General features: G+C 45.2%; 1 protein-coding gene across 1 annotated transcript in view; it reads right to left on the reverse strand.

The window, feature by feature from the left end:
- Nucleotides 1–15,718, reverse strand: part of syngap1b (synaptic Ras GTPase activating protein 1b) — a 119,852-nt gene extending 104,134 nt beyond the window's left edge. The window contains exon 1 of the mRNA XM_047341040.1: nt 15,303–15,718. Coding sequence (XP_047196996.1) covers nt 15,303–15,324 — 22 coding nt within the window. The 5' untranslated portion in view covers nt 15,325–15,718. The remainder of the gene's footprint in view (nt 1–15,302) is intronic.
- Between the last annotated feature and the right edge of the window lie 325 nt (nt 15,719–16,043).

Here is a 16,043-nt window from a genome sequence, read left to right on the forward strand (position 1 = left end):
TCCTGGGTCAGACCCTCTTTGGCAGCGATGAGCTGAAGACCATGGATCGTTCCACCTGGCCCTCTCCTCAGCTGAATGAGCAGCCAGTATTTCTTCACTGGCCGGATGCGTCAGACAAGAGCTGCACACTGTGTTCAGCATGTCCCTCATAAACAGATAAATAGTCATAAATAAGAAGCTGAAAAATGCCACAATCAGCACAACGGTGGAATGAAGATTGACTTGAATTATTAATTGGCTGCAGATTAACCCGTTTGTCCACTAAGTAATAGGAAAATCAATTTGTATTTATATATATATATATATGGTTAAATTATCTACAAAACAATATCAAGTTCTAAGTGGAATGTGGAAAGAATGACTGAAGATGAGGTCCAGTGTAAACTAGGCCTGTTGTCAACCATAGAAACTGTTGGTTGACTGAATTTGTAGTTACCGCCGCCAAGGAGGTTTTCATTTTTTTCCGTTTGTTTGTCTGACTTTTCGCAGGATTACACAAAAACGACTCAGTCCCTGAAGCCAAGCTTTTCCTCTAAGTTGAAAGAAGCTTGGGACTGAAAGAAGTCTGACGTTTGTCGTGAAAAATTATGTCAGGATCTTAAACCAGGTCTGTCTGAGACCTCGGAGCAAACACTCATATGTTTCAACCTGACAAAACCTACCACGAGGCTAATATCTATTAAAGACCTGTGTTGACATGGATGGTTTGCATCTTTTGTCCGACTAAGAGAGAAGTGACAGTTGCCTCATTCACACTTTTTTCGATACTTACACATAAGGCAACGATCCAAGAGTCGCAACTTCAAAGTCCTCCCAGGGAACCACATGTTTCCTGACATCTTAAAGGACCCTCCTGACTCCAGGCATCCTGTCTCTAAGTTTGTATTCTTGTTTGATGGTTGTGTTGTAGCCTCTACTGAGAAAATTAAACAGGACTGCGAAAGGGGAATTGTGCGTTGAACTACCTGACGCTGCAAGAGTCTTGCTCTATAAACAGCAGACATCAACAGACACAGTTTAAAGTTGTCCACCGCCTCCACTGTCCTAAATCCAGGTTGCACAAGATTCATCCGTCTGTCTCACCACTGTGTGACGGAGGGCAAACTGTGTCTCACCTTCTGGACCTGCCCCGCTCTCACTGTCCTCTACTATTTTAGTCCTTTTGTTTAATTTATGTTTTCCATGTTAATGCCAGAGTCAACCGTCTGTTTTTGTTGATTCTTTGTCTTCAGGCCCCGAAAAAGCTTCAAAATAAGATATATAAAGAAAACTACTCTGCTAATTTGATCAAAACTCGGTGGAAGGGGTTGGTCCAAGAAGAAACTCATTGACTTTCGGAGTGGATTCAATTAAGCGGGTGGATCCAGACATATTTAGGGGAACTGATATGAGTGTTTGCAATGTGGTGCTTCGTGATTTGATTCAAGAGGGATCACATTATGGCTCGTTGGTCCAGTGGGTGTGATTCTCCCTTATGGTACGAGAGGGTTCAAGTCCCGGACGAGCCCTTGAGAAGTTAGTTTAACTGTCTATTAAGACAACGCTCTTTCAAACTGCCCATTAAATTCTGTCTACTCTACTTAACAGTACAAATCAACAGGATGAACTCAGTGGGTTTTCGCCATAATCAAGTGTTTAAACATCACTTTAGATCAATGTGAGTCATGGTGGTCACATTCTTCAGAAACATTAAATGGAAGGTTTAAGATACGTCTTTCAGAAGATAACTGGTGTGGGCTGCTTTGACTCAGGAGGTCAGTGGTTTGGTCAGGAGCTCCTCCAGTCTGCTTATCCCCAATAACTTCCCCTGTCTGCTGTGGCTGCAGGGAATGAATGGTGTGACACAAAAAGCCCTTAATATAGAATATGAATATGTTTTTAGATAATGAACCATGTTGGTTGTTTGGCCTGTTTCAATAAAATGCCGCCACACAGATTTTTCTTTGACATGGTGTCAATTAGTTGAAGCGGATTCAGTAAAATGTTCAGTGAACATTAAATAAGTTGGTCCAACAAACTCCAAAACTGTGAAAACGGGTAGAGAACATATTAAATATTGGTTAAATAGTTCCCAGATATTACGCCCGACACTACATGTTGATTCGGACATGCATCTCAATAACCTTTGCACTTTGTCCGGCACATTTTACACTCTGGTTTTTAGGTATTAAAGCACAATATCCTTTTAGTGCTTTTAGTATCTTTTTAAGTGTTTTTAGGGCAGGTGCAATATTTAACTCCCTGTTATTCTGCATTATTATTCTGGGTCTTACACGATATGTCCTTGTCGACTGGTTTTTGTTGTTTGTTGCACAATGTACTGTTCTGCAGCTGCTGTAGCACTTCGGCCCAAGATAAATGTCCCCATGGGGACAATAAAGTAAAATTGATTTCATTTGACATTATAAGTCAAGGATATGGTCAATGACAGCGAGATATTTGTTCCCCTTTGTCAGTATCACCTATAGTCATTCAAACTATTTTGTAGGCCATTTTATAGTGTTCGTCCAAGATCTAGATTGAACCAGGAAGCCTCTAATGATTTGTCAACAAACCAACCTAAATGGTTTATTAAAGAGCTTATTACGGTATTCATGGAGGAACCATCCGGTTTTAGTAACCCATCTAGTCTCCTTGTGGATTTCCCGGTGGTGATGTAACGAGCCCCTGGAGGCGCGTCGCAGCTCACAGGAGGCTGCAGGAGAGGTTAAGTACGTTACAGGATCCACAACAACAGGCTTCCATGTCTACGAAGACCTGTGGAACAACGGCGTCCTCTGAGACATTAACCCGGCTTCCGCTGCACAGTTCTTAGGTATTCATGACTACATGGCACGCCGTCACCCAACTGTCACCTCCCATAAAACTTCAGCAGTGCACACGCTCGCGAACTCCATTAACGACGAGCCTGCAGACCCACTGGTGTATGAAACAAAAATATGTTTTCTCGCACGCGTCTGCCAGTGGGGATAACGCGTTCACTCATTCTTCACAGCTCACTTTTCAGGAAGTGCATGTTGCATGAACCACACACACACACACACACACTGAGTACGAAATATTAGGAACACCCCCATACCGCCTTAAACCTGTCACCTCAACTTCATCCACATCCCCCCTCTGTCATGGTTGAGGTAGATTTGCTGTAGCAGATGGAATTAATAAGGGATCACATGATTCATCTGGTGTGTGTGCGCTGTACAGGAAGAGCAGGTGTTCCTGGGGGAGTGTTTTTTTTTTTTTACACTGACACACACACACACAAGTACACTCACAGGCACACAATCCCAAAAAATTAAATACACAAGATACTCTGACATTTGCATACACAGGAGTATTGAAACACACACACACACACACGTTTAACAATTACATGATTGGATAAAGAGCAGCAGTTCAGCTGAACACACTGTCGAGCGCACAACAAACAGTGGAGCTGGAGAGAGAAGGTCCTCTGCTGCCGCCGCCGCCCTTTACATAAATGCTGTAATTCACATCCTTTTGTTTTTCAATTACAGTCCGAGGGTGTTCTGTATCATTTGAGGAAATGTTCACTGCGAAAAAGACAGAGCCCCGTGTTTGTTTCTGTGCGCTCACAGGTCACTTGGGTCCGGTTGTTGGTTTTAGTCTTTTTGTTTCAACCCAGAGAATTAGAGAACTTCTTTACACATCTTTCTGTGTGTGTGTGTGTGTGTGTGTGTGTGTGTGTGTGTGTGTGTGTGTGTGTGTGTGTGTGTGTGTGTGTGTGTGTGTGTGTGTGTGTGTGTGTGTGTGTGTGTGACGTTGCTGCCAGGTTACAGCAGAAAAACCTCGTCAAGTAGCGCTGAGCACAAAAAATGGTGGAAATCAGTATCGTGTCCATTTATTTCATAATATATGATGTTTAATGAATGTGTACTTCTAATTTGTACAAGTATAACGATACCACCCTGATAAAATATGACAACATACCATTATAAACCAGAACGGCAGCTCATACGTCCACCAAGGCCCAACAGTCCTCTTATGAAACCACATTTGAATTCACTAGATCCAGGTCTTTATTTGCATCTGCACCGAATTGCACACACTCATAAAAATCTGTCCCCTAAAGATGCCTTGTTTTTTTCCATCAAGATCCATGAATCATTTTCCAAAAATAATAAAACCTCAATCCATCCAGTAGTTCTTGTGTAATCTTGCTTACAGTTCATATTCTCCATACATGAGGGAACATGTTTGTGAAAATATTGGCCTTATTTCACTGAAAACCCCAAAAATGACTGTCCCACTAAAACCATGATAGATATATATGATATAAATAGAGGCCATGTGCGGCGTGTGTGTTTACGTGGACACAAACACGTGTCACCCTGAACTCATTCACTCGTTTCCTGTCAGACACCATGAAGTGATGCCACCGCCTCCTCCCGGAGAGAGCTCACCTCAGGCCTCTCCACCCGCTCCGCTCCGCCGCTAACATGACCGGACGTACACCACCAACGGAAGCGCGTCGCCCCTCCCTACAAACAAGACATGAAAGCAGCGGGCTTCTCGTGCGTAGCAGCCATTCCTGCCACATGCCATCAGCTCACATCTTCAACTCTGAAATCTTGGCAAGTTAAGTGAACGTGTAACACCCTTGTGTCCCCGGAGTTGCCGAGAAGAAGTGCGCTTGTGACTGAAGGTTTCTGTTGATTCAAATCCACGAGTCTGCCAGACAACGTCTTGGCGGGTGCCACAAACGACTGAAGCTCTTCTGATCCTTAACAACAGCCAACGACAGGAGACGCAGATGAACCTGAACGGGTCATTGAGGAAACCACCTGAGGAATCCACAGTGTCTGAATGTTCAACTGTATGATGGAGAAACAGGAGGTAGGAGAGGTCATGTTTAGAAAACCTTCCCTGGTTAAATCAAGCTCTTTAAAAATTCAGTTGAAAGAGATAAACGATGGAGCCAAACCCCAGAGTCAGAAACTCAATCAAATATATTCACTGTTTTGTCATTTCCTCCTTTCCTTTGCATTATTACAGAAATCCACAAACGGGCATGTGCTGGAGGACTGCTGCTGCATTTGTGTACGTGCATGCTCTGTATGTCTTTGGGGGACAGCTTGGCATTCATTTATGCAAGTAAGCGCTTCCTGTTTCCCTCCAATATATCAACTCTCTTCTCTCCCTGCGAGTTTATCCACTGGGCGAGGTGATGACATCACTTGAAAGATCACTTTGAAAACACACAGACCCCCTTCCTCGATTGAACCGGTCGGATAATAGAGACTTATTATCATATCAGATGTTGTCTCTGGTGATAGATCTTGCGAGGTGAAGCGACAGTGGTGATGAGATCAGACGGGCGGACGAGAGCCGGACGCAAACCGACATCCCAGGAACACTCGCGGTCCAAGATCAATGCAGAACAAACCTCAGTGTTCCTTTCAATCTGGTGTCTGTCTAAAGAATAAACATATCCACAGTTAATTTGGCTTTTTCCTTTAAATTCCTGAAGAGAAAGAGAAGCTGATGCAGAAGTGCCTGAAACCAGTATTCTCTCCATTTACCTGCAGAGGGCGACTCCACTGGTGGAAGAAAGAAGTCAGTTTCTACATCATTAGAAAATGACTCTCCTTCTCATTTGATTTACAATGTCAGTAAACATTTTCCTAAGGAGTTAATGGCTTCAATCTCCAGTATCAGGTCTCCTCCGAGTATGGTTACTGCTGGTTTTAAATAAACCAAGATGGCGTCGGACCAAATGCCAAATTCAAGGCTTCAAAACGGCAGCTCACGAACCGAAGGGGGACGTCACGGTGGAACTACATTTAAAATGTGACATATTTGAAATCTAGCCATGCGTGTAAAAAACGGGTAATACGTCAAACCTCACACGAGGCTGCAGCCGTGTTAAGTCAGGTGTAAAATGCAGACTGAACAATATTCAAGCAAAGCAGTACTTCATTTGGAGACAACCACCATCAACCATCTACAGCTTATTTATACCAGAATTCCAATATCCTCATTTATGTGAATTTTCAGTCCAGCAACTGCAACTTAAAGTCTTATTTTCACCCCCAGAAAGGAACCAAGCTATCAAGCCGTCGTCGTGTTGTATGTTCCGTTACATGTTCATTTTCCATCCCTGTTCATGTGTGACATGAAGCCATGCTGCGTGACCTGGGGGTCGTGGCGTGGTGGAAAACCACTTGGACTGAAGCATTTGCAAGGAAACCTTTCACCCAGAAGTAATGGCAGCGCCTGGTGGAACCGAGAGCAGTGAGAGAAGATGTCCGTGATGTGGTTTTGCACGACAACCGCGTGTGCAAATACTGTGAGGCGGAAGAAAAGAGGTGCAGGAGGGGACGGATCTGTGTTAACGTCAGCGTCTCAGCACAGTTTAACAGCAGGAACACAAGGTCAAGAAAAACACGAGGTTGTCAAAATTTCATGTGCTCTTCGCATATAGGGGCAGTTGTTTCCTTCTGTTATTAAATAGTAAATATGAAATGCTCTCTTTCACAACTTCCAAATTCGAACGTGTGACAGAGAGAACACAAAATTAAAAGTGTGTCTTTGGCATCCTGCACGCACTTCTCATCACCATCCACTCGTACCTGTTTGACAGTGCCGTTAAATCAAAGACAAAAGTCTCGTCCACCCGTGCCATTACATTACAGGTACTAGATCAAGCATATAGAAGCTGCATCCAACATCCACTTCTCCTTGTGATAATTAATACCCTCAGATCTCAGCCGGCATGTGATCTGATACAGTAGAAAAATACTCCAACACTCGTGTGTGGGACTGTGTGAGAAGGAGGCTAAATTTACCATCAGCTGTTGAGTGAGCCTGCTAACCTTTATGAGGTCCTTTGAGTGGAGGTAAAAAAACTCTGCAGCGCACGTAGTACGCACAATGACATGAATACACAAACGCAAAGGCGCACACACACACACACACACGCGGGCATTCACACACTAAATAAATTACTCTAATCTACATCTGGAATCAAGGCACAACCTACATTATTATTAAAAAAAACCATATCTGGTCGTGAAACCTTTCAAATGGTAAGAGAGCACTTTGAAATGTGGGGTCTGAACGCAGCCCGGCAGAGGAAGAGTCTCCTTCCCGAGTCAGAGACCCAGCAACTGAAAGCAGTTCTCCACACTTACAACCGGAATAATTGTGAAAGTAAATAGCCGATACTTTATTTTATTCCAACTACTGCGTGCACGCTACTAGCTGTCAATCGCACAGCATCCACGCCCCACTGCAGATGGTGCTTTATCGTCTATTTGACTCTAAATGGTGTGTTGAAGAAGACTTGTAACTAGACTCGTGATCAAACGAAACAGGTTCCAGGCTCGTCCACATTGGCTTCAGTTTCCTGACCCGCTAGTCTACATACATTTTTAGTCTATAGTTATAAATATCTAAAAACCTAATATCTCTTGAATATCTCGGATATATTCTGTGTAAAATAAAATGATAGAATAATAAAAAGTCTGCGGCTTCCACAGCCGTTTTAGCTCTGATGTCAATCACAAGAATCACAAATCTCCCTGTTAACGTGTAAAATATTCACTTTCTCTGTTTGATATTTTTTGATGCAAAGAAAGACGTTGCTCGTTCACTCATTCAGTTTCCGTGCCCACCTAATCCTTTTTCTGGCTCACCTGGGGCTACAGCCTATCCCAGCATGCACCGGGGCGGATGGCAGGACACTTGGCAGGTCGCCCGAGCATCACAGGTTGAACTCAGACATCCACTCACGCTCACACTCATACCTACAGGCAATTTAGAGTCTCCACTCTGCCTGACTCGCACATCTTTTCAATGTGGGATGGAACCAGAGCAAACCCACACATACCTGCGAACTCGGCACAGGAAGAGCCAGGGATCAAACCTGGGTCTTCTTTGCTGTGAGGCGATGGAGTAAACCACCAAACTGTGCTGGTTACTTTCATGACGTTAAGTTTGTGGAATACAGTTTTGGGCACGAGTACGATTTTACAGCAACCAATTCAATATATGGACGCGTTGGCTCAGTTTGAACAAAGCAAATAAATCGTAGGTTTTGACTTTTCATTACTTTTTAATCACGTTAATTGTGGAATAGTCTTCAGATGGTTGTCTTGACTAAATTATCAGTTGTTTGGTTCAGAAAATATGTTCATCACAATTTTTCCCAGACCCCCGAGGAGACATCTTGAAAAATGACTGGTTCTGTCAGGCCGACGCCTGAAAGATATTCATTATAAAAACTGAGAAAAGCAGCAAGTCAGCAGCTTCGAGCGCTGAGCTGTGACTGTCCGTGCTCTCGCCCTCACACAGTCACAGCTTCGCAAAAAGCCACCGAGCGATTTGCGACGCTCCGACCAGCACATGTTCTTCATCTTTACTGAAAATCACGAATAATATTTGGGAATAGCTGAAGAATGATTTTCTTTCTCGAGTCAACTAATTGATTGATTTGACTAATTGTGTCAGAGGTAAACACTGAGTATATAACGATGGATGAGATTGAGGTCATAAATCCCACCTCATCCATGTTAGTGGATGGGACATGGGTCAAAATAAAAAGTCAAAGTTCACACGAATAACATTTTTCCAGGTTGTACCCCGCCTCTCATCGAACGCCAGCTGGGATTGGCTCCAGACCCCCGCCGCCGAGGGCGTGTCAATCATGTCATCGGTGCAAGACGGCAGCGTTTATATCCAGAATATTTTGGCGAGGAAGAGGAGGAAGAGGAGGAAGAGGAGGAAGAGGAGGACATAGCTGCACACACAACAGTGACATTTCCTGGAAATGGCAATCCTTTTATTTTCAGGTTCTCGCTTACAGCTTTGTCATGGAAATGCGTTTATTGTAATTATTATTGAGCAAAAAATATTGATATATTGATTGATATTTCCCTGCACAAAAGAATGCAGTCGTTTTATTTAAGAGCTCCTCGAAGTCTGTGTATTTAATTATGGAAAGTTGAAATGTTTAAGGGCGGGAGAGACCGTGCTGAGAGCGACAGTGTGGAGAAGAGTCGACGGCTCACTTGCACGATCACGAACTTCCGCATTGTTAAGTGAAGGTCAGAAGTTTCAAACTCGTTCCAGAGCTGAATGGAGCTCTGGTCAGCTGAGCCGCTACAATAACGTCCGTGAGCTGCTGTGACCGCGTCGCTCAGCTGAGCTGAAGGAGACTGCAGCATCCAACACCAGCAAAACACACAAGTACACAAACTAATAAGCAAATAAATTGATACAAACACACACTCATAAGAGGTAAAAATAGAAATATGGCTGAAATGAATGGCTCTACAGGTGCCTGATTAAACAGCCCAGCAGTGCAGTATATTGTTGAGTGTGGTGTAGCGTGCTGCTGAATACCAGGCTGAGCAGAACGCTGTATTCCTCTTTCAGAGACCGATAGCCTGACACTGATGTTTAATCCAGCTTCAGGCTTCAGTGCAGAGAGAGAGAGAGTGTGTGTGTGTGTGTGTGTGTGTGTGTGTGTGTGTGTGTGTGTGTGTGTGTGTGTGTGTGTGTGTGTGTGTGTGTGTGTGTGTGTGTGTGTGTGTGTGTGTGTGTGTGTGTGTTTCCCCTGTTAATTTCAGAGGTCATTATTTTACAGCCAGTGTTAGTGGCCCTTATTTCACTGGCCCCTCAAGGTGCTTCGGGGAGAATATTAAAAGCTACTTGAAATGTACCACTTTGAGTGTGCACGTCAAAGGAAATGATTAAATCCCCCTCGTGTACATAGTAGATTTTTTAATTATGCACAACATTATTTAACGTGGAATATTATTCATGTGCACATGAAAAAATATGAGTTGCATATAAGGAGGTGAAAAGTAGATACTTTGTGACGTCATCTCAGGCGAGTGAGGGACATGCAGGTGTAGATAATCCCAAAAAGTTCAGTTTCTTATAATTAACCCGATGAGGCATCTGCGTGTGTGATGTAAAGCAAACGCTCTCAGACACAGAACCGAATAAAATCCCCTCGCGCCACAAGTTCATCTTTTCCTATCCGTCGGCCCCCCCGTGATTCATACTACTGACATATGTACAGTAACTTCTCGCAGTCCCGAGGGCATTTGGCCGAAAACTCACAGTTCTGAATCACGGGGCGTGCATGGGATCGCATGACATCATGCCTGCAAACGTTGTGAGCCAACCACATCCGGAGGGAGATCATTATCCCGGATTGGCAGCCCCCCGATTGGCTCGGGAGAGAGGAGGCAGCTCATCCTGACCTTTCTGCTGTGAGTGAATCCTGACGAGATCAATCAAAAGCCAAGACATTCTCTCTCTCTCTCTCTCTCTCTCTCTCTCTCTCTCTCTCTCTCTCTCTCTCTCTCTCTCTCTCTCTCTCTCTCTCTCGTCCTCTCCCTCTGCACAAGCCCATTGAGTCATTCCACTCAGGCTTTGCAGCAGAATTGAATTACCCACCCACCCAAAGTGTGGCCCGAGCTAAAAAAGCCGCTCCTCCCAGCAACTCAGCTCCGACGGCCCCCATGTAGATTCCCCCAGTATCAGTAAAGCACTAAAGACTCAGAGAGGATAAGGGCCTGGGCATTCTTTACTAAAGCTCGTGTAGTGTTTGGCTACAGATAGGGAAGGAAAAGAGGAAAAGAGGATCAGCTGAAGACTGAACTCAAGTCTATTGACACCGAATAAAAAGACAGAGAATGATGACACAACTGGACCGTTCAGGATTCATTGATTCAGTTTATAGCCTCAAAGAATAAGAAATTCACTTTATATCATTATAACGTCAGGCCCGACCTCACACTATATACAGTTAACACACTAAAGGCCCCAAAAGGTGATCGACAATCCATCTCCCATAACGTGTCACATCAGGTCCAGATCTCAGACGGGACGTCAGCACTTCCCACTTGTTAGATAAACTTACTTTTTAGCTACGTGTTCGCAAATTCATATTTAAATGCATCATAAGCACAAGTGTTATGCAGGTATTATGCTTGTCACAGGAGTGTTTCGACTTGCAGATTTGTATTCTGCAAAAACAAAAATCACATACCACATAAGGTGCAATCGTAGATGCATCAATGGCGAGTATCTGCCCCCTCACGTGCACAGTGCATCTCGGGTACCTGTCGCGTTAATTTCTGCACAACCGACGCATCAAACGCACGCAGGACACATGAGGAAGCCATACAAGTAGTTAAAAGCAAGTATATCTCCGGGCCTTGGCAGTCCCTGCGGCACAGAGAAAATGAATGCTGCCCAAGTCAGCTATTGATTGACCCCCAGGGTATCAAAGACCTTCAAGTGCCAGGTAATGCATGTTTAAACACGCTTTATTAAGACGCTGCTGTGGGCGCCACCCTCTGTGCTTATTCATGGGATCCTTGCGCACACTGATGAATATGCAAAATATTATACATACATTCAAGCGAACGCCCGCTGAACTCTGCTTGACTTTCCGTGTGCAGGCCGGAGCGAAGACATGAGCGATATTTCCTCAACGCCTTGACATCGCTGCATGGGTTCTACCGGCCGGCTTTGTGGCGGCAGGAAGAAGCTGGATGCAGCGTCTGGTTTGACATTTAGAAGCGCTGACTTCCCACATCTAGAGGGGATTTGGCCAGCGAATGTAAAAATGTCCCTGAACTTGGACAGGGGCCCCTTTGATTCGCGGGACATCAGATCACTAGAGATCTGTCAACACCAGCGGAGAAGCTCTACAGGCAGGAGCATTCCACCCTACATGTGTGATTAAAAGCAAATCACTTCTCCCGGATGCTCATCACTGGTCGACGCCGCCGCTAATTCCACACAACACTTGAAAAAGCCGCCGCTAAAGCGTCTCCAACACACTCAGCCCGCCCGCCGGAGAATGAATGGGCTCCCGCTTCTGACAGATCATCTAGTGCACAGGGCGAGATGGAGCTCGCGGTACAGTAATAGCCTAACAGATGATGGGTCTTGGCACAGCCCGAGCAGTGGAGGGGTGTAAGACAGTCCCTTATGTCACATGGGAGAAAGAGAGGGAAGGAGAAGGAGGGAAAAGAGGAGTGCTGCAGTGCATTGGTGCCGTGCTGTCTCTTTAACGATGGCCATGCTTGACAGGAGCTGCTGTATCAAACTACTGTAAAATCGACAAGGACAGGGGGAGCTCGGTGGCTGGCTGCTCGCTCTCATGGTGTCCATCTGCTCTCATGATGCAGCCATGGTGGAAGGAGAGAGAGGAGACGGTGAGGGGATAGAGTGAGTGTGTGTGGGTGGGTGGTTCAGCGTGAGGGGGGTCGACCACAGTACAGGAGAGAGAGAGAGGAGAGGAAGAAGAAGAGGGAGGCAGAGATAGAATGAAAGGAGGTGTGAGTTTAAGAGAGCGGATGAGGGAGGAAGAAGATTCAGCTGAGATAGGAAGGCCCAACTCTGCTGCTGCTGCCGCTGCTGCCGCTGCCGCTGCCTCCCACTGCCTCCTCATGTGAGCCGCTACTTGGCATGACTGCAAATGGCTCGACTGGTACATTAGCTCAACGCACTCGTCGAGGTGGGTTCCAATACATCTGCAAGATCGCTCAAGTCCCTCCCCCCTTTCTGCCCCCCTTCCCCCCCCGTTACATCTCATCACAAATCAATGTCACACTAATATCAGCTGTCTTACCACATATTTAATCTCGACGTGTTGAGTCACCGTGCAGCAATAAATATCTCACAGTGTTACATAATCGCCTCGAGTAACCATGGAGCTTCTAACGTATAGGTAAGACAGGGGGAGGATTAGAGCACTGGTGCTGCAAGCAAATGCTATTTTCACCATGTGATAGATTTGGGTTGATAAGATTCAGAGATCGTCAGTTAACTCGGAAAAGATCCAAACTCACAATTTAGACGCTGGAACCAGCAAATGTTTTAACACGCGAGAACATTTCCATTATTAATTATCAGTATAAATATTTGTCGACAAATTTCCCGTACAGCGACTAATTAAGACAAAGTATACACATACTAGGGCTCTGATTATTTGTACTTTTGCTTAATTGATTTTCTCGATTAACAGAAAATGGCCATCCCAGTTTTCCAAATCCGAAAGGTACCGTCTTCAAATGTCCGACAAAGCCTCGACAACCGAATCACTGAGTTTACTATGATCACCATGGAAACCAGAGATATACTGACGACCTGCGATGAGAGAATCTTGAGATATTTTCCAAAAAAAACGACAAGTCGATGAACAAAATTGGTGCCGATTCTTTTTCTGTCAATAAAACAAATCAACTTTATTGTTGCAACATGCATCTATGACGCGTGTCTTATATTCCAATGTGTGGTTATGATGTGTATTGTATATTTATGGTACTTTGCTTTTATCTGCTAAGTGTCTTTGAGGATCGTTGCTATACAAATAAAATGTATCATCATTATTATTCATGATATAAATAAGACGCAGCGATGTACATAGAAAATAAACAAGTTCGCAGGTTTTGTTAAAATTGACTACCGCTGCAATCATCAAGTTAGAACTGTAAAAACCCGTATTCCCACATATTGATACGCTTTGTAAAGCAGCTCAGAGCTAAACCCTCGGCAGTTGAACCAAATTGGATAAAACTAAACGCTGCTTAGCTCCGGAAACAATGTCTAAAATGAAACACCACTGTGCGATCACAGAGAAAAGAGAACTCAGTGCCATCGCTGGCAGGTTTTGAAGGTGCAGCACTGTTCTCACAATTTCCTGGCAATGACTAGTAGAGTGGGTTTTTGCACATACACACACACACACACACACACACACATGCACGCACGCACGCACGCACACACACACAGTGGAAGAGAATCTCACCAACATTATGCAACCAACTTCTATAGCTGCACTTGCACAAGAGGGCATTTTGGCCATTATCTGCTTCGCTCGGCGGGAATAAAAAAGCGGAGTGAAAAGGAGCTGAACGGGCTGACACAGTTAAATTCGGTCTCTCTTTTCATGTGCGGCTCAGACGATGACTCCAGGGTCACAGTGAAGTCCAGGAAGCTGCAAGCAGAGTCCCCCATCAGGTCAAGACTAGTCTCCATTTTGGAAGCACAAACATTGTTCTACAGGGGGGCTACAGGTCTGTGAGCTGGTATCCACACATTCGCTCTCCCCCCTCACAGTCACATGCAGCACACCTCCACTCTCTCCTGAACCCACACACACACTCACACACTCACACACACACTCTCATCCACTCACACACATCCTCCTCCTCGATAACAGGTACTCACACGAACCACGACAACCACCCCGGTCCTTCTCTGGCGACTCCAAACTTTGGCCTTCACATCTCACTCACAGTCCGACTCTGGCCCATCACGTTTTCAGGAATTTGCTACTGGTGGTGGGGTTTTTTGTGTGTGTGTGTGTGTGTGTGTGTGTGTGTGTGTGTGTGTGTGTGTGTGTGTGTGTGTGTGTATGTGTGTGTGTGTGCCTGAATGTGATGTGAGGCAGCTCACTGCAGCACGCCTGCTCACATATAGCATTAGTCACAGTTGCAGTGCAATGATACCGAGGGGGAATCTGCCTTTACTGTACACTGAAGAGCCTTTCACCCACACACTCGAGTACGGGGCAATAAAAGACCTGCAAGAATGAAGGAGAGCCTCTCGGTTTTTTTTCATTCTACATTTTTATAGTGGGCCAAAGTTTCTGCCACACAGGAAGCAGGGGAGGTTATTCATAAAAAACAGATTCCAGGAATATTTCATGAACAGCATAGGGGATGAAATCAGAACTCGGCATTAAACTCCTCTAGGGTCTGTATAATAATACTATTAGAGATTATAATAACCCTTCTGAGTGGGATCAAGGCAGTGAACTCCACAGTGGATGGACAGAATATTATCTCCTGGCTATAAACTCCCACTGTTCCATCACACCAGAGGAATATGGGAATATTGGAGTTTTTTCCATCACCGCTGTGTGGCCGCGCTCAAACGGAGGAATGCACTGAGTGGAGCGTGACACCACCAGCACACATGCAAACCTTATTACAATACTACAATATCCGCATGCACAGGTCTGCACGGACACACGCTGCGCCGGATCCCTGTGTGTGTGTGTGTGTGTGCGTGCGTGCGTGCATGTGTGGGCATCTATCTAGAAGGCACTCCAGGCTATTTCCATGCACCTGTCGGCTATGGTGCGTTTGGATGCTGCATATGATAGTGCCAGAGAGAGAGAGAGAGAGAGCGAGAGAGAGAGAGAGGTAGAGAGAGGATGGTGAGGAACAGGGAGGAGGACAGAAGAAGAGAGATGCAGTGGATGACAGAAATATAATTATATATATCAAATATATCTGCTGTCTTACCTTGAAAGGGAACATAGGACATGTTCCAACGGCATTGAACGTGGGCTGTGCGTCTCGGCGGTCTCTCGGCGCTCAGAAGTAACGGACAAGCAATTCAGGAATACATCTGAAATAAATAAAAAAATAAAAAATAAAAAACACGCGGTTTAGTGGAGTCGGAGCCGCAGGAGAGGCCAATATTCCGCTGTTATAGAATCTGGCTTCATCATCATCATCCTCATCATCCTCCTCATCATCATCATCATAATCCACCACCGCTCCTCAAAGCGCCCGGTTCCCGGTGCATGGGCAAAAAAACACAGGATGCAGAGATGTGTGTGTGTGAGTGCGCGTGTGTGTGAGTGCGTGCGTGCGTGTGTGTGAGTGCATGTGTGTGCATGTGCGAGCGTGTTTCTTTGCACGCTGCTGTTGAGGTGTGAGGCTGAAGCACGAGTGTGCGTGTGTGTGTGAGAGAGAGAGAGAGAGAGAGAGAGAGAGAGAGAGAGAGAGAGAGAGAGAAAGAGGGGTGGAGGACCGGTAACGCGCCTGCGAGTGTGCGTGCGTGCGTGTGTGGGCGCGCACGTTTCCCAATATCTATAACCTATCTTTAGTTTGAGTCCACATTTTATGCTTGCCTGTTGAAAAAGATATTTTAATAATCTGTGAGAAGTGCTTCAGGCTGTGTGTGTGTGTGTGTGTGTGTGTGTGTGTGTGTGTGTGTGTGTGTGTGTGTGTGTGTGTGTGTGTGTGTGTCATGCCATG

This window comes from Hippoglossus stenolepis, chromosome 8 (assembly GCF_022539355.2).
Source record: "Hippoglossus stenolepis isolate QCI-W04-F060 chromosome 8, HSTE1.2, whole genome shotgun sequence".
NCBI classification, from domain to species: domain Eukaryota; kingdom Metazoa; phylum Chordata; class Actinopteri; order Pleuronectiformes; family Pleuronectidae; genus Hippoglossus; species Hippoglossus stenolepis.